This window comes from Tupaia chinensis, unplaced genomic scaffold (assembly GCF_000334495.1).
Source record: "Tupaia chinensis unplaced genomic scaffold, TupChi_1.0 Scaffold000247_1, whole genome shotgun sequence".
In the NCBI taxonomy this organism is placed as follows: domain Eukaryota; kingdom Metazoa; phylum Chordata; class Mammalia; order Scandentia; family Tupaiidae; genus Tupaia; species Tupaia belangeri.
Genome location: NW_006159725.1, coordinates 1571990 through 1590356, shown reverse-complemented (window position 1 = coordinate 1590356; position 18367 = coordinate 1571990). Strand labels below are relative to the sequence as shown.

General features: G+C 50.6%; 1 protein-coding gene across 3 annotated transcripts in view; it reads right to left on the bottom strand.

Moving 5' to 3' along the window:
- The window catches only part of SORL1 (sortilin related receptor 1), a 226472-nt gene extending 208111 nt beyond the window's left edge, over positions 1-18361 (bottom strand). For 2 of the 3 annotated variants that reach the window (XM_006148800.3, XM_027771985.1), the window contains exon 1: positions 17999-18361. In XM_006148800.3, the coding sequence (XP_006148862.1) occupies positions 17999-18283 (285 nt within the window). In that variant the 5' untranslated portion in view covers positions 18284-18361. Of the gene's footprint in view, positions 1-17786; positions 17806-17998 lie in introns of those variants that run through there. The other variant, XM_027771986.1, reaches the window with a different exon arrangement.
- Between the last annotated feature and the right edge of the window lie 6 nt (positions 18362-18367).

Below are 18367 nucleotides of genomic sequence, written 5' to 3'. Positions count from 1 at the left end.
GGAGCCATCATGCCAACGCCAAGTGCAGTGAGGCCTGCTGGTGCCAGGCCCTGGGGGAGCCCCACTCATCCCCTACCTGGTAATGAGCACAGAGCAGCTCCCGGGGGGATTCAGGCTGCACATCAGCACCAACTGAGAACTTCCCAATAAAACACCCACATCTGTAGTCAAGGAGGCTCCTCCGGAGGCCAGGGGCCCTCAGTGCAATGGGCCCCTGGGCTCGCCCCACTCCTGCTGTCCCCTCTTACGGATCGGTCTGGCCCAGAGTGTCCTGGACACCCACAGCCTGCAGCCGTCACTGCTCCTACGCAGCTTCCTTCCAGAGCACAGGATGAGGACAAATAAGGCAGCCCGGCTCCTTTCTTGCTTCTCTAGCAGTGACATACAAAGACGCATTTTCTCAATTCTGCGATGAAACAGAAAACAAATATCCTGTCCTTCAACCGTGAGGACAGAGGCAGCCGCCGAATCCCCCGAACCGCACGAGAGGCCTGCGGAAACCAAAGACAGACTCCCGAGGTCCAAGAATAACACGGTTTCCCAACCCATCCGTTTGCACGACCTAAATGCTGGGTATGCAAATCGTCCCTCCGTGTCCCCTTTCGAGACAGCGGTCTCTCTATATTTAGGAAGCTCGTTACCCTCCCTGGCCTCCCTGCCTCGGAAGGAGCGCTGGAATCTAGTTTATGAGAGCTCCCTGAAGACAGTCTCCGTGGGATCTCAGCTCAGCTTGACTTTTGTGGGGGTTGCAAATGCTCCACCCACAGAGTCCACTAACTACAATCCTTGGCTGGTAGAGTCAGCCTGCCCATTTCACAGACGAGAACGTGAAGAAACGATGACCCTGGACGAGAACTGAGCAATCACTCCACTCTCCTCCCAAGAGCTCTTTACCGATCAAAAACTACGCCTCTTTGTTCTTTCTCGTTCCCAAAAGGGCGATCATCGTATTCCCACTGATTTAACATCATTTCTGACGCCCTCGCATTTCTGACTGCCCCTGGACAGGCAGACTCGCTCCACCATTACCTCTATTAAGTCCCTCCTTCCGGAGAACCCACTTTGTCACTGAGCAAACATCATGCTTTGCTGTTTCTGGATGGGGCCTAGTAAAATGAAACTGGGGAAAATCTCTTTATCGTGAACATAATCATCCCTTAATTTACCAGTTGGCAAGTAAGGGAAAAATATAAAAAAGGAAATATCAGCCTGAAGAAACCTCCCAGAACATCTAAACCAGTTGCTACATTCTGCACCAGAGGTTAGGCTCAGATGTTTTAGAGGTGGAGTCCCATACCGCCTGTACACACAGCCCTGTGCGGGGCCGGGCACAGAGCCAGCTCTGCAGCACCCCTCCAGGGCTACCTGGCTGCTGGGCACCTAAGCCAAGACGCCCCGTCACACGAGGGTTCCCCCTCACCCCCAAAGCCATCCCCCAGAACTCTGTCGAAGGGTTCAGACCACCCACTTTCCCGAACTCTCCAGCTTGGCTCTGCAGCATCACCAGAAATAGCCCTCACCTCATTCAGCAATAAATATTTATTGAGCACTTACTTTATACCAGATGCTATGCTGGCTGTCAGGAAAAGTGCAGACTTCTAGGTCCTGTCTTAAATTAGGAAGGGAGACAAGCACGAAACAATCAAGCCCCAGAATAATGACTGAATTCCAGTTTTTAACAGGGGACCTACCCTTATGTGGGGAGAGAACGAGACTTCACGGAAGAGATGACCTTTGCCTTGATACTATCAGGGTGAAGGGGAAGGGAGATGGGGAGGAGAGCAGAGAAGACATATCTAGACCTAGGGAAGCAGAGCAAAAGCCTGGGACAGATCTCTAGGTTGTTGTTGTTTTTGGAGAGGTTTTTGCTATAGGGCGCATGCGCTCGCAAGAAAGACAGAGCAAGACAAAGAGACAGAGACAGGATGCGAGAAATCACCCCCCAGGGGGGATGGCCACACTGCAATCTTCTCCTCCATTCTCCTCTCGGGATCTTGGGCACACACGCACATGCACCCAGCCTGAGTTTAAACCACCGGGTCTGGGACTTGAACCACAGTTGAGAACATGGGAGTTCAGCAACATAGCTATTTCACCATCTGCTGGTTCGAGATCTCTAGGTTTTAAAGGGGGGGGAAGTTCATGGCAATAAAGGCTGTGGACCCCGCAGGAGAGAGGACAAGGTTTCTCCAGATTCCTATAAGGGGCCAACGGGCCACAGGAAGTTTGAAACATGTCAGAGGCTGGGTCTGCAGCTTGACCTCTCGGATTTACTAGCTGTGTGACTCTGGGTAGGTCACTTCACTTCTCTGAGCCTTAAGATACCTATCTGTGAAATGAGATTCATAATAACCCTCATCTTCCGGTTTTACAGGATGGCTGCAGCATCAAACGCCATGAGGCCCGGGAATGCATTTCATCAACTCCACCACGCTAGAACATCATCCCTTTTCATTACCAGATGGCTCTCGACCAAAATAAGCCGTTCTTCACAATATGGCTCCCCACCAAACATTAACGCTCGCGGGAAGCCTGAGAGCACGCGGTGACATATTAGCACTGAGTCCTGAGAGCACGCAGTGACATATACGACCTGACAAAACAATGCAGGCTTGAGCAAAGCTCACATCTCGTGGCCAAGCGCAGCTCTCAGGCGGCTTCCCCTCGCGCCAGAGTCCAGCTCAGCCACGGGGGGACCCCAAACTCTCAGGCCCCAGGGCTCCAGTACAGAGGTGACACTGCTTTCTAGCACTTTCCACACCCCCTCAAAAAGCATCTGAAAAGCATTCAAACATTACTTCCCAGAACTAAAGGCCTCAAGACCTTGCCAATGGGAGAAGCTCCCCGTGGAGCAGGGGCCGGCGCGCACCAAGCCGGGCAGTGCGGCCATTTCTCAGTCACAGGAATGCCCTCTGGCTATCAGGGTGGCCCGTGGACGTCCCACGGGCACATCTTGGCTCCATCACTCCCCGACTTATTTTGCCAGCTCTTTCACCTCTGCCCCACTTCCCACATCCACTCTTTCACTTTCCTCCTCTACAGCCTTGTTTCTGCAGCGACCCTCCCACTGCCACCAGCAGCGACCCTCCCACTGCCACCAGCAGCGGCCGCCCTTGGCAAATCCAGCCAGCCCTGTGCACAGGAGCAGCAGAGCAGCGAGCTTTCTGTAACTACTCAGGGAGAGAGTTCTAAATCACACACAGGAGGTGAGTCATAGGTAGGAAGGCTCATGTTACGCAATTAATTGAGCACAGGTTTAAAACATTCAAATCATTCCAAACACTCCAGCTGCACAGGCCGCTGGCCCAGCTCTGCTCTGTCTGTCCCCAGGCCTTGTCCGAGGTTCCTCTATGAGGAGCCCTGGGCAGACCAGCCCTGGCCTTTTTTCCTAGGGCCCCAGGGCAGGCCTTCCTGGAGCTATCTTGCCTGGATCCACCAGCAAATACAGAAACAGGGTCCTGCGGTACCTGGGCTCCCAGCCCCAGAGAGCCTCGCCTCAGGGACACGCACCCAAGCCTCCCCAGCAGAAGTCTCTGAACTAGCCCTGTACACCGGGAGCTTTTAACCCAGGCCTTCCAGTCTCAATCAGATCATGGTCTCCCCAGTCCCTCCCAGCACAGAGGTTTTCTAAGAGTTACAAATTTCGCATAGGGGTCAGCAGGTGGCAAGGAGGTTCAGGCGGCTGGATCCCACAGGGCCTAGTATGTGGTTCCAGTCCTGGACCCATGACTTGAAAACCACACTGGGCACACATGCATGCATGCCTAAGACTGTGAGAGAATGGAGGAGAAGGAATTGTGGCATGGCGACCCAAGGGGTGTCTTGTCCCATTCCCTGGCTCTCTCCCCCAACCCATGATGAGTGCACGTGCCCTACAGCAAACTTAAAATAATAATAAAATTCATCATGGGTCAAATGGTGGCACAGTGGTAACACCCTGGACCCAGTGACAGGCCCATCCGGGGACTCTCCGGCCCCCACGGGACGCATGTGCTCATGCCCATATCTGGGCTGGGTGTGGCTGGGGTAGATCACAGCATAGAGGCCAAGAGAGGGATTTCTCTCTCCCTTTCTCTCTCCCTAAAGAAACTTTGGGACCAGCAGTTAGCGTAATGGCTATATCGCTGGACTCCCATGTAGTCAACCACAGTTCAAGTCCCAGACCCGGCGGTTTAAACACACGCCAGGTGCGAGTGCGTGCGTGCCCAAGATCCCAAGAGGAGAATGGAGGAGAAGGGATTGAGGTGTGGCCATCCCCCCTGGGGGGTGATTTCTCTCTTTCTGTCTCTCTATCTCTCTCTGTCTTTCTGGCGAGCGCACGCACCCTATAGCAAAAACCTCTCCCAAAAAAAAGAAATGAAACTTTAAGAAAATTCACTGTGACACTCTTGCTCAAAGAAAGAAGAAACTCACCTGGGTACCCCTGACACATGAATGTCCTGGCTGAGGACCCAGTCGTTGGTTCATACTCACATTTATTTCACTTGAATCATCTTTGGGGCCAGCAGATGGCATAACGGTTACATCATTGGATTCCCACATGGCTGACGGCGGGTCAAGTCCCGGACCCAGCGGCTTAAAATTCACACCAGGCACATGTGTGCACATGCCCAAGATCCCAAAAGGAGAATGGAGGAGAAGGGACTGCAGCGTGGCCATCCCCCCAGGGGAGTGATTTCTCACTTTCTGTCTCTCTGTCTCTCTCTTGTATCTCCAACGAGCACACACGCCCTATGGCAAAAATCTTTCTTAAAAAAAAAAAAGAGAATCGGGAACCAGCAGTTAGCGTAATGGCTATGTCGCTGGACTCCCACGTAGTCGACCGCGGTTCGTGTCCTGGACCCGGTGGCTTAAAACTCACGCCGGGCGCGTGTGCGTGCGTGCCCAAGATCCCGAGAGGAGAATGGAGGAGAAGGGATTGCGGCGTGACCATCCCCCCTGGGGGGTGATTTCTCGCTTTCTGTCTCTATGTCTCTCTCTGTCTGTCTGGCGAGCGCACGCGCCCTACAGTGAAAATCTCTCCAAAAAAAAAAAAAAAAAAGAGAATCACCCTAGAACTTCTCCTGGGCTCCCCACTCCCTTTCAATCCACAGTTACTAGAGGAAGAGGGTTCCTACCTAACAAGCTAGCCCCTTTCTGAACAGCAGACACCCTATCAGTTACCTTCTTCCCTTAAAAACAAACAAAAGAAAACAATGGTGGGGGTGCAATAAACAGCACACTGACCCCCTACACGGCATAAAACGCATCTGATATACGTACATCTTTTTATTGCCCTTGTCTGCCACTCAGATTCGGGGTCTAATCACATCAGCCTGCCTTTCTGAGAATTCGTAGCTGTGTTTTTAATCTAATTCAGGGGACCGGAGATAAATCATTGTGAAGGGTCCTGGTTTTCCAAGCCAAGAGCCTGCAGCGGCAGCATCAGCAAAGGCATGCTAAGTTAAAGGGCCAGCCCGGAGCGGGGGGTGTCCATGCCAGGGGGAGGACCACACGCCTGTGTCGCCTGTCTCATGCCAGCCTGATGGGTAGAGGAGATGAAAGACAGACGCATCTACACGGAGATAAGTGGAGGCGAGCACAGGAAGTGAAGGGCAGGGGTGCGGAGATGGCCCCACGTTAAGTCACTGTTTACATCTTCTGTGGCTGAGCACAGCGCACAGGATCTACACCCCACCTCCGGATGCAGCAGCGGGCTGCTTGTGCAAGGCCAGATCGGAAGGAGGGCACAGAGGTGTGGTTTGCCCTTGTGACCCGTCAGCCGTCAGCACCAACTGGCAGGAGGAGAGCCTGTGCAGAGGTACCCCTAAAGATGACCTCCTCACCTACTTCACCCCGCCCGGTCCCTTGTTCCATTCCTAACTAGAAACAAAGAGCCGTGGTCTCCCAAGGCAACGCCCAGCGTGGCAGGAGCAGCGGCCAGGTCCTGGGGTCCGCAGGAGAACCCTGAACACTTGCTTTCGCTCCATGTGTGTGAACTGAAAACCCTTGTTATAACTGGGATGAAGCAGAGGTTGCCCACCACTGGGTAAAGGAGGCCTCCTACCACCTGTCAAAGCCGTGTAGTCCAGGAGCCAGCCCTGTAGCCTAGTGGTTAAGGTTCAAGTACCAGCCCTGGAGGTTTGAAAAACATGTTGGGTGCATGTGCATGCATACCTCAAATCCCAGGAGGATGGGGAAATGGAGAAGAGACTAGCATGACCAGGCCTCATTGAGGATGCTTCCCCTCTCTTCCTCTTTCTATCTCTCTCTAGCAAGTACATGTACCGTCTAGCAATTGAAAAATCAAAATTAAAAAAACAAAAATAAAAAGGCTGTACCATCCATACACTAGCCCAGAGCCCTACGTGGTTATTTAAACGCTAAATCCAATTCTTCAGTCACCCTAGCAGCATTTCGAGGGCTCCACAGTCACACGCAGCTCGTGGGCATGCCGGATGCACAGATCCAGAACGCCGCCATTGCAGAAAGACCTCTCACACACAGCTCATGGGAGGGTCCATCCTAAGGCCAGGAAGAGAGGATCTTGCAGCTCTTGGCTAGTGACGGTGACGCAGGCACTGACATCACTATTATCATTAACAGTGACCCCATGGATAACTGAGTGTGCTCCGTATTTTTTAACTCGCTCTTGTGGCTGTGGTTGTAATAAAATTCTGTTTCGATGGCGTCCACCCGCAAAATGTACAACACATTCCCCATGTGACAAGTGAAAAGCGGAGCATCTCGCAGCAGCCTAAGAGGAAACGCAAATCCCGCCCAGCAGCCCATCCTGGCTTTTCTGGGTTGAGCACCACCAGCCACTTCAAAGCTAGAAGGCTGCCCTCACCACTTCTTCGAAGGCCCACGGTTCATAGGTCGATAAACCAATAAATTAGGTCGAAATTAACTGTGGCTCATTTTAAATGAGGGAAATTGATTTTTGCATGTACGTGGCTGGACTAAATATGCCATCCACCAATGAATCCTGGTGAACCCAGAGAAGGCACGGGCAGACTCCCATCCTGTGCTCATCAACACAGAGCCCTCCACCCCAGGAGCACAGACACCTTCTAGAGCAACACTAATCTCCCAAACTTTAACCAGCATACAGCACACACGCCTTTTACTTTCCATCATGTTTACTTAAATCTAAATAAATGGGCATATTTCAGCTTTAACATATTCCTGTGCAGTCAACTCTCGATTATCGGCTTTGGATTTATTGTCAAAAATTTTAAACTCGGGACCAGCAGTTAGCGTAATGGCTATGTCGCTGGATTCCCATGTAGTCGACTGTGGTTCAAGTCCCGGACCCAGTGGCTTAAACTCACACCGGGCGCATGTGCGTGCGTGCCTGAGGTCCCAAGAGGAGAATGGAGGAGAAGGGATTGCGGCGTGGCCATCCCCCCTAGGGGGGGATTTCTCGCTTTCTGTCTCTCTGTCTCTCTCTGTCTGTCTGGCGAGCGCACGTGCCCTATAGCATAAAACCTCTCAAAAAAAAAAAAAAATTTTTAACTCCATGGGACCAGCAGGTGCCATGGTGGTTAAGGTGCTAGACAGCCCCCTTGGCCGACCACGGTTCGAGTCCTGGACCTGGTGACTTGCTTTCTCTGTCTCTCTCTGGTCAAATTAAAATAAATGAATGAATAAATTAAATTAAAAAAATAATTACATTTTAAAAAATAATTCTAAACTCCAAACTGGTTCTCCCAGAGTACGTTTTGCCAACGACTTCCCATATCAGCGGCTCATTTTCATATTTGCCAAAGCAAAATTTAATTAGAAAGGTAAACTGATGCCTAAAAAAAAAAGAAGAAAAAAGGCTTAATAAATACATAGCAAAGACATATGGGAGTTTCCAGATGACCCTCTTCAGATTATTTGAATGCCCTGTGTCCCAGCACTACACCAAACAGGGTAGGCGAGCACTGCCCCAAGATCAAGCGATGACACTACAAAGATGGCTGTCTTCATTAAGGAGGAACAGATCAAAATCCAGAGAACATTCCTACAACCGCCTTCTGCTCTGGGATGGCCGTCCCTGTTAGGATCTGCTACGCACATCCCAGGTCTCGAAGCAATTTAGTAAGCATGCCATCAACTTCACTTTACAGACTGTAAAGAAAAGAGTGTTGAAAAGATCACAAGTTAAAACCAAGATGCGTGATCTCTAGATTCCTGCATTCTTTTTTTTTTTTTTTTTGAGTGGTTTTTGCTATAGGGCCCGTGCGCTCGTCAGACAGACAGAGAAAGACAGAGAGACAGAAAGCGAGAAATCACCCCCCAGGGGGGATGGCCACGCCACAATCTCTTCTTCTCCATTCTCCTCTCGGGATCTTGGGCACGAACGCACATGCGCCCGGCGTGAGTTTAAGCCACCGGGTCCGGGACTAGAACCGTGATGCACTACGTGGGAGTCCAGAGACATAGGCATTACACTAACTGCTGGCCCCTAGATTCCTGCATTCTTATTCTCTCATCTCTAGAGAACTGCCCTCTAGCCTCTCTCCGAATTCTGAGGGCTGCAGAACGCTGCTCTCCGCATCCACAGGAACCCTCAGCGTCTTCTTTTACCTAGCCTGGAGAAAAAGTAACATCTATTTTATACAATGACACTTCAGCTAACTCCCCGACTATTCAGGCTAGTGCCACAAATATATTTGAGAGCGAAAGCTAATCTCATTATTCACAATACCAGGGACTCCAGATAACAGAAAGCCACTGAAAGCTCCAGCTTCGTGCCTTCTGTCCACACATGTTAGATGGGTCTAGACTATTCCTGGGAGCACAAACCGAATAACTGATGACAGGGGCTGCCGTCTGGAAAGGGGCTGGGTGAGCGGAGTGGCACGGAGGGAGGGACATGGACATGTCACCGCCTACTCTTGTGCAGAAGTTCCGTTTTGTAAACACATGTTACCTCCTGAAGGTTAATGCAAGTCAGATGGCTTTCGTTTCACCCTGTATTCTCACCTCCTCCTTCTTGTCATCTTCCCTCTTGCTCCACTCCTTGCAACTCTCAAAGCCTCCACGCTCCATGCCCCAAGGATTGCAAAGTATTCATGAACCAAGCAGGGGCAGAGACTACGCACAGAGCTCAGTGAGAAGAGATGCCAAGTGGAACCACGAAGGGTTTTTCAAGGTCACAGCCCTCATCGAGGCAACTCCAGGCGCCAAGCAACTCCTCACCTCCGCAGAAGCCAACGGGAAATAACCAATGCTTTTTGCCTTCTCGTCTATTGGAAGCACGCAGGTCAGACCTACCAAACTTCACAATCAACCAGCTAATTCTTCCCCAAGTAAGTGTATCAGGCAAGAATCTACTCAAAAGATATCTAAAACCAAAGAGTATTCTACTCCCAAAGGAGGTCCTTTGTCCCAGGGCCTTGTGCCCTAACAGACACTTTATTTTCAGTCTCGAATCAGGACACTGAATACTCCCTGGTCTCTAAAATACAGGAATTATGAAGAGAGGGCTTGTTGGAAGGAAAATCAACCTGTAAATCCTGTTAGGCTTTGTGCTTCATTCCAAAGGATTTTTCCCCTAAACAATACCATTAGCCCAAGCAAGTATGAGAGACTAAGCGGAGGATTCTGTCAAACGGAATCCTGGCTGCATTCAAAATAACTCCCAGAGAGCATGGGGGAATCAGGCCCCTACTGTCCTCATCACCAAATGAGCCCACTCAACCTCACCACCTACGTGAGGGCCCCTGGAGTCTTCCTTGTTAATACTCTTTTTTTACTTTAGGTTTTTGCCATAGGGCAAGTGCACTCACCAGAAAGAGAGAGACTTTGAGAGGGAAAGTGAACCCCCTCCCCAGGGGTGTGTGGCCACACCACAATCTCTTGTGCTCCATTCTCCTGGGATTTGGGGCACATACGCACAGGCGTTCAGCGTAATTTTTAAGCCACCAAGCAAGTACAGGACTCAAATCACGGTTGGCCATGTGGGAGTCCAGCACCTTAACCACCACGCCACCTGCTGGCCCCATTAATACCTTTCAGAGAACATGCGTGTGCTTCCTACGCTCCAGGCCTCTCTTCTCGCAGGTGTGCAGCTGGTCCGTAAATATCCATTCAGGGCCTCCCAAGTGCCAGGGAAACACAGAAGAGAAGGATCTGACCCATGCCCTCCAGGAGCAAATGGGGAGATGAGGCCCTTGAGTAATTACAACGCGGGGCAGAGGGCATGTGACAGAGCTCAGAACACTTTCCACTGCAACAGGGGATGCCAGGATTGCTAAAGCATGGAACTGGAGCTTCCCAGGCAAGGCTAAGAGAAGGGCAAGACCACCTCGGCAGAGGAAAGGCAAGTCGGACGGCACAGAGGCGTGCAGCTGGCATGAAGTCAGGGAGAAATTCAATGTGGTGAGTATTAGGCCAGCTCTGTGGCCTGGTGCTTAAGGCAGCTGGATCCCGTAGGGTTGAATACACAGTTCAAATCCTGAACTCAGCAGTTTGAGAGCCACGCTGGGCACTCGTGGGAGCCTGCCCAAAGTCCCAAAAGGAAGGGGAAATGGAGAAGAGGGATTGGAGCGCCACCATTCCCCATGGAAGTTGGGGTGCTTTCTCCTCTTCCTCTCTCTCCAGCCCTCTCACAAAGAAACTTTTAAACATAAAAATTCTGGAATTCCCCCTTCTCGGATTAGGCCCTTTGTAGAAAGGAATCAACTTCTAACTTTGAACTTGGGCAGGAAAGTCCTAAAATCTGATAGCTCGTTGTTTTCACCACTATTAGCATAGCTCATGATCACAAACATGCCTCTAAGTAACCACGGCAGGGTGCCGCTGACGGTGTGCTGGTTTGAGTCCCAGACCTGACAGTTTGCTTTCTCTCTAAAATTTACAATTAAAATTTAAATTAAAAATTAAATTAAAAAATAACAGTAACAAATAGAATTAAGGAAGTAAACCATTCTTTTTTTTTTTTTAAAAAAAAAGCATGCCACAAGACAGTCACCCCACATTACAGAACCTGAGGAGAAATACAGTCAAATAAGTAGGCCCAGTTTAGTCCTTAGGTTAGAGAAGCAGAGGGGAAAGAACTGACCCTGACCCCAGCACAGGGCTTTCTCATGCGAGGGCAGACACCCCTCCGTATCTACAGCCTTGATTCCAGGACCCCAAATCTGCAGGTGCTCAAATCTATCATATAACAGGGGCTTGTATATTACCTGCATGCACCCTCCCACGTAACAGATTGCTTACCATACCTAATACGATGTGTATGCCGTGTAAATGTTGTCCTACTGTATTGCTTAAAGAATAACAGGGACAGGGATCAGCAGGTAGCATGGTGGTTAAGGCACTGGACACTCCCAAATGGCCAATCACAGTTCGAGTCCCAGACCTGATGGCTTGCTTTCTCACTCCCCCCTCTCTGTGTGTATGTGTGTGTCTTTCTCTAGTCAAATTAAAATAAACTAAATGAATGACAAATCAAAATATAAAAGTCAATAATTCTTTACAAAATAAAAGAATAAAGAATAGGGTGGGCACGAACGCACATGCGCCCGGCGTGAGTTTAAGCCACCGGGTCCGGGACTAGAACCGTGATGCACTACGTGGGAGTCCAGAGACATAGGCATTACACTAACTGCTGGCCCCTAGATTCCTGCATTCTTATTCTCTCATCTCTAGAGAACTGCCCTCTAGCCTCTCTCCGAATTCTGAGGGCTGCAGAACGCTGCTCTCCGCATCCACAGGAACCCTCAGCGTCTTCTTTTACCTAGCCTGGAGAAAAAGTAACATCTATTTTATACAATGACACTTCAGCTAACTCCCCGACTATTCAGGCTAGTGCCACAAATATATTTGAGAGCGAAAGCTAATCTCATTATTCACAATACCAGGGACTCCAGATAACAGAAAGCCACTGAAAGCTCCAGCTTCGTGCCTTCTGTCCACACATGTTAGATGGGTCTAGACTATTCCTGGGAGCACAAACCGAATAACTGATGACAGGGGCTGCCGTCTGGAAAGGGGCTGGGTGAGCGGAGTGGCACGGAGGGAGGGACATGGACATGTCACCGCCTACTCTTGTGCAGAAGTTCCGTTTTGTAAACACATGTTACCTCCTGAAGGTTAATGCAAGTCAGATGGCTTTCGTTTCACCCTGTATTCTCACCTCCTCCTTCTTGTCATCTTCCCTCTTGCTCCACTCCTTGCAACTCTCAAAGCCTCCACGCTCCATGCCCCAAGGATTGCAAAGTATTCATGAACCAAGCAGGGGCAGAGACTACGCACAGAGCTCAGTGAGAAGAGATGCCAAGTGGAACCACGAAGGGTTTTTCAAGGTCACAGCCCTCATCGAGGCAACTCCAGGCGCCAAGCAACTCCTCACCTCCGCAGAAGCCAACGGGAAATAACCAATGCTTTTTGCCTTCTCGTCTATTGGAAGCACGCAGGTCAGACCTACCAAACTTCACAATCAACCAGCTAATTCTTCCCCAAGTAAGTGTATCAGGCAAGAATCTACTCAAAAGATATCTAAAACCAAAGAGTATTCTACTCCCAAAGGAGGTCCTTTGTCCCAGGGCCTTGTGCCCTAACAGACACTTTATTTTCAGTCTCGAATCAGGACACTGAATACTCCCTGGTCTCTAAAATACAGGAATTATGAAGAGAGGGCTTGTTGGAAGGAAAATCAACCTGTAAATCCTGTTAGGCTTTGTGCTTCATTCCAAAGGATTTTTCCCCTAAACAATACCATTAGCCCAAGCAAGTATGAGAGACTAAGCGGAGGATTCTGTCAAACGGAATCCTGGCTGCATTCAAAATAACTCCCAGAGAGCATGGGGGAATCAGGCCCCTACTGTCCTCATCACCAAATGAGCCCACTCAACCTCACCACCTACGTGAGGGCCCCTGGAGTCTTCCTTGTTAATACTCTTTTTTTACTTTAGGTTTTTGCCATAGGGCAAGTGCACTCACCAGAAAGAGAGAGACTTTGAGAGGGAAAGTGAACCCCCTCCCCAGGGGTGTGTGGCCACACCACAATCTCTTGTGCTCCATTCTCCTGGGATTTGGGGCACATACGCACAGGCGTTCAGCGTAATTTTTAAGCCACCAAGCAAGTACAGGACTCAAATCACGGTTGGCCATGTGGGAGTCCAGCACCTTAACCACCACGCCACCTGCTGGCCCCATTAATACCTTTCAGAGAACATGCGTGTGCTTCCTACGCTCCAGGCCTCTCTTCTCGCAGGTGTGCAGCTGGTCCGTAAATATCCATTCAGGGCCTCCCAAGTGCCAGGGAAACACAGAAGAGAAGGATCTGACCCATGCCCTCCAGGAGCAAATGGGGAGATGAGGCCCTTGAGTAATTACAACGCGGGGCAGAGGGCATGTGACAGAGCTCAGAACACTTTCCACTGCAACAGGGGATGCCAGGATTGCTAAAGCATGGAACTGGAGCTTCCAAGGCAAGGCTAAGAGAAGGGCAAGACCACCTCGGCAGAGGAAAGGCCAGTCGGACGGCACAGAGCAGCTGGCATGCTGGCATGAAGTCAGGGAGAAATTCAATGTGGTGAGTATTAGGCCAGCTCTGTGGCCTGGTGCTTAAGGCAGCTGGATCCCGTAGGGTTGAATACACAGTTCAAATCCTGAACTCAGCAGTTTGAGAGCCACGCTGGGCACTCGTGGGAGCCTGCCCAAAGTCCCAAAAGGAAGGGGAAATGGAGAAGAGGGATTGGAGCGCCACCATTCCCCATGGAAGTTGGGGTGCTTTCTCCTCTTCCTCTCTCTCCAGCCCTCTCACAAAGAAACTTTTAAACATAAAAATTCTGGAATTCCCCCTTCTCGGATTAGGCCCTTTGTAGAAAGGAATCAACTTCTAACTTTGAACTTGGGCAGGAAAGTCCTAAAATCTGATAGCTCGTTGTTTTCACCACTATTAGCATAGCTCATGATCACAAACATGCCTCTAAGTAACCACGGCAGGGTGCCGCTGACGGTGTGCTGGTTTGAGTCCCAGACCTGACAGTTTGCTTTCTCTCTAAAATTTACAATTAAAATTTAAATTAAAAATTAAATTAAAAAATAACAGTAACAAATAGAATTAAGGAAGTAAACCATTCTTTTTTTTTTTTTAAAAAAAAAGCATGCCACAAGACAGTCACCCCACATTACAGAACCTGAGGAGAAATACAGTCAAATAAGTAGGCCCAGTTTAGTCCTTAGGTTAGAGAAGCAGAGGGGAAAGAACTGACCCTGACCCCAGCACAGGGCTTTCTCATGCGAGGGCAGACACCCCTCCGTATCTACAGCCTTGATTCCAGGACCCCAAATCTGCAGGTGCTCAAATCTATCATATAACAGGGGCTTGTATATTACCTGCATGCACCCTCCCACGTAACAGATTGCTTACCATACCTAATACGATGTGTATGCCGTGTAAATGTTGTCCTACTGTATTGCTTAAAGAATAACAGGGACAGGGATCAGCAGGTAGCATGGTGGTTAAGGCACTGGACACTCCCAAATGGCCAATCACAGTTCGAGTCCCAGACCTGATGGCTTGCTTTCTCACTCCCCCCTCTCTGTGTGTATGTGTGTGTCTTTCTCTAGTCAAATTAAAATAAACTAAATGAATGACAAATCAAAATTTAAAAGTCAATAATTCTTTACAAAATAAAAGAATAAAGAATAGGGACAAAAGTCTGTACAGGTTCAATACAGGGGCGACCAACTTTATTTTTCAACTACTTGTCATCTGCCGTCAGCTGAATCTGCAGATATGGAGCCCAGAGAAAAGGACAGCCAATTGAATTCCCCTGCAAAAGCTTCTTTCTCCAGTCCCTGAGGCTGGTGGCTTTAATATCACCTCCAGAGCATCTTCCTCCAGCCCTCACCTGCACTGCCAGGCTTCCTCTGAGGTCAGAGGGCAGGAAGCTGCAGAGGGTCAGAACCCACCCGCCCCTTGCCACTCAGTCTCCCAGGCTTGTGCGTGTCACATGGCCCCTTCACACACCACTACTGCAAGCGGCCCGTTCCCTGTTTGTTGTTACTGACTCCCATGCAGTCTGTCTAGATGCCTGTCTCTGCACCTGCCTGACTGCTCCTGAAATCATGGGTGCTTCAAAGGCAGAGGTGAAATCTTACTCCCCACCCCACCTGCACCCCATAGCACCACACTCAATTCAACCAATACCATCAGGAAACACTGCGATTCCTGAGGTCCAGAAGTCGAAGGAGGCGGGTAGAACTTAAAGAACATAAAGTAGAACTTAGCTAAAGACTAGAAACAGAATGACCATGTGATTTATAGTCCGAGTCCTGACACTTGGGAGAGTAAAGGGGTCGTTATTCATAACCGGCAGGGGCAACCTAGAAACCAGGTCTGTCCCGGGGAAAAACAGGAGCAAACGGGCCACCCTTACTAAAAAGGTCAAAAAGATGTTGGTTGTTCTGCAGTACCAAGAGGGGTGCCCCACACCCCTTTAGTCACTGATTCTGGGGTATGCGGTCTGAAGGGCCTGCTCTGGAAAGCCCAGCGCCAGGAAGTTCTTCCTTTTATCTGACTCAAATCCGTATGATTCAAGGTAACCCCACTTGTCATTAACCTCAGAGCAACAGACAAAACAGCACAGGAAGGCAGTCACAAAGAAGAAAAAACAAGACCAGTTGGTGGCACAGGAGTAGAGGGGTTAGATCCCACATGGCCAATTATGTGGTTCGAATCCCAGACCCGGTGGCTTAAAAAACACACTGGGCAAGGGATTGCAGTGAGGCCACCTCTCACGGGAGATGCTTTCTTACTTTCCCTCTCTCTCTCTGATAAGCACACACGCCCTCTGGCAAGTTGAAATAAAGAAAGAAATGTCAAATAATCTCTCTTTCTGTCTCTCTGTCTCTCTGTGTCTCTCCAGTGCACACACAAGCCCAATCGCAAAGATCTCTCTAAAATAATTTAAAAGGAAGAAACAAACATGCCTAGCATTACGGCTCATCCTTGGGCAAGACCCCCTCAGCATAAGCTCAATTGCTCTCTCTCCATCCCTCAGCAGAGCCAAACTCAGTCCGGCTGGCCCAGAAACACAGAAACACAAAAGCCCAGGCCTTTGGAGTCGTTCCCAATGAGAGCAGAGTTCATCTCTCACTTGCCCCCAAGCCCCAGGGGCTTTTCACAAACCAAACCCAGGAAGAAACGGCACCTGTTCAGGTGCCTTGCACTGAGACCAGAAAGTGCTTTCTTCCACCAAAATGATCACTGTTCTAGGAGAGAAGGAGTCCCGGCCTCCTCCATGGCCGGCCCCAGGGCAAGCACAGACCAGAGAGTCTGCAGAGCCAGCCCCCTGGGGAGACGGGAGGAACAAGGGACCCTCTCTTCCTCCCTCTGCCACCCTCCATTGGCCCTAAGCTGGCGTCTCCAAGCAGGCAGACTTTGCTGACTTCTTTTTAACATCGCCAAAAAGAACTTTCGGACAGGGGTTGGGGGAAAGGATCCTGCTCAGGACTGAGCACGAGCTACAGCTGCCTGTGCCCAGGTAACTGGATGCCCTCAGATCCTCCACTCCTGCCCTATTACATACGTCTGACTTTAGGAAGGAGGTTTTGGGGGTTTTATTATTATTATTACTATTATTTTATTTAACTTTATTTATTTATTTATTTAAATATGACCAGAGAGGGACAGGGCAGGGGGAAGAAAGCAAGCCGCCAGGTCCAGGACTTGAACTGTAGTCGGCCACATGGGAATCCAGCACCCTTAACTACCACACCACCTGCCGGCCCCAGACAGGAGGTCTTTAAGGAGCACAGTGTGAAGATAGGATAAGTCGATCACCCAGAGGTCACCAACAATGCAGACAGAAACAGAAGAGCAGGCAACCCTTCCCAGATGACCTTGGATCAGTCATTTCACCTTCCAGAGCACTGGCTTCTCCACCAGTGAAATGACACTGGGGTGACACAGTTTACATCGGCTTCTCCACCAGCAAAATGACAATAGAGTGACACAGTTTACAACACGCTCTCTGCTCCAAAGGTCGAACGTTTCCTTTCATATATTTCCTGAAGAATTAGCTAGAGCAAAAATCGGGCAAGAAATGCAGAACTTGGGCTAAGCTTTTCATTTCTACTTGACAAGGAAGAAAGAACCTGCACTGTGAACCCCCCTCACTGGACCCACTTTCTCCACCACCCCCCCTTCTGGTTGTGCTGCCGTCAATCCTACCGCAGGACTGGGCGACTGGCGAGCAGTAACACAGCCAAAGCCAAATGAATTTTGCCAATGCTGATAACACAAACCTACAAACTCAGCCTGGCCTTCCTAGCAGTAAGTCCAGTCCTAAAAAAAGTGAAATTCATGGTACTTGGGACCTAATCAACCCACTGCCTGGCTGGAAATAAATCACGTCCTGAATATTACCACCCACCAAATTTCCCGCAGTCTTTTCAAATCCCCAAGTGCCACAAAGGTATTACTGTGCAAAATAAAAGTCAGTAGCTTGGAGGGGGTTGGAGGAAGAATAGCTAGAACCGCACACCCCCATCAAAAAAAATCAATAATTAAAAAATTCAGCCCTTGCACGCACGCACCTCTTGTTTTGACTGTACAAAGCCAGTCGCCCAGCTTTCGGATCTGCCCACCTTCACTGTGGTTAATAATGGGAAGCGCGGACCCCCCCTCCCCCGCGGGGTGCTCGCCTCCGCGGCCAACTGATGCTACTAAAGAAAGCCTGTTTTGAAGCGAGATGGAAAAACGAGGCTGTACCCATCCTGTACCTGCCGGAAACTACACGGGTCGGCACAAACCCAGGGCGGGGGGACGGGGGGACGCACTGCACCCCGCGAGTTACCTGGAATACGTCGGCGAAAACCGACAGGAAGGAGGAGAGATCAATGCGATTCAAGTGCGGACGGTTGTACTCAAGTGAAGGGGGGGGGACAAATGCCAGCCAGGAAGTCCCCAGCGGTGCCTGCACCTGGGAGGCGACCGCGGAGGATGGATGCGGGGGCGAGGAAGTGCAGCGCGAGGGGGGAGCCGGAGGGCGGCTGCGAAACTGCTCACCTGTCCGTACACCTTGATGGGCTCGGGCTGCAGGGCAGCGCTCCGTCTCCTCCGGAGCGGCTTCTCGTCCGCCCGGCTGGCTCCTCGGGCATCCCCGCGCGCCCACAGCCGCAGCTCGCGCGGGTCGCCCTGCACCACGAGGAAGCCGCGGTCCTGGGGCAAGGGCGCGCGGACGCCGTGCAGCCTCTGCGTCCAGACCTCGCAGAGCGCCCAGGGCGGCAGCAGCGCGACCAGGGTGAATAGGAAGGGGAGTCGCGACTCCCTCCTGCTGCTCCGTGTCGCCATGTTCGGGCGCACGCTACCGCAGGTGGCGCCGCCGCCAGGAGAGAATGTGCAGCGCGAGGCCGAGAGAGCGGCTGGGCCGGGGCC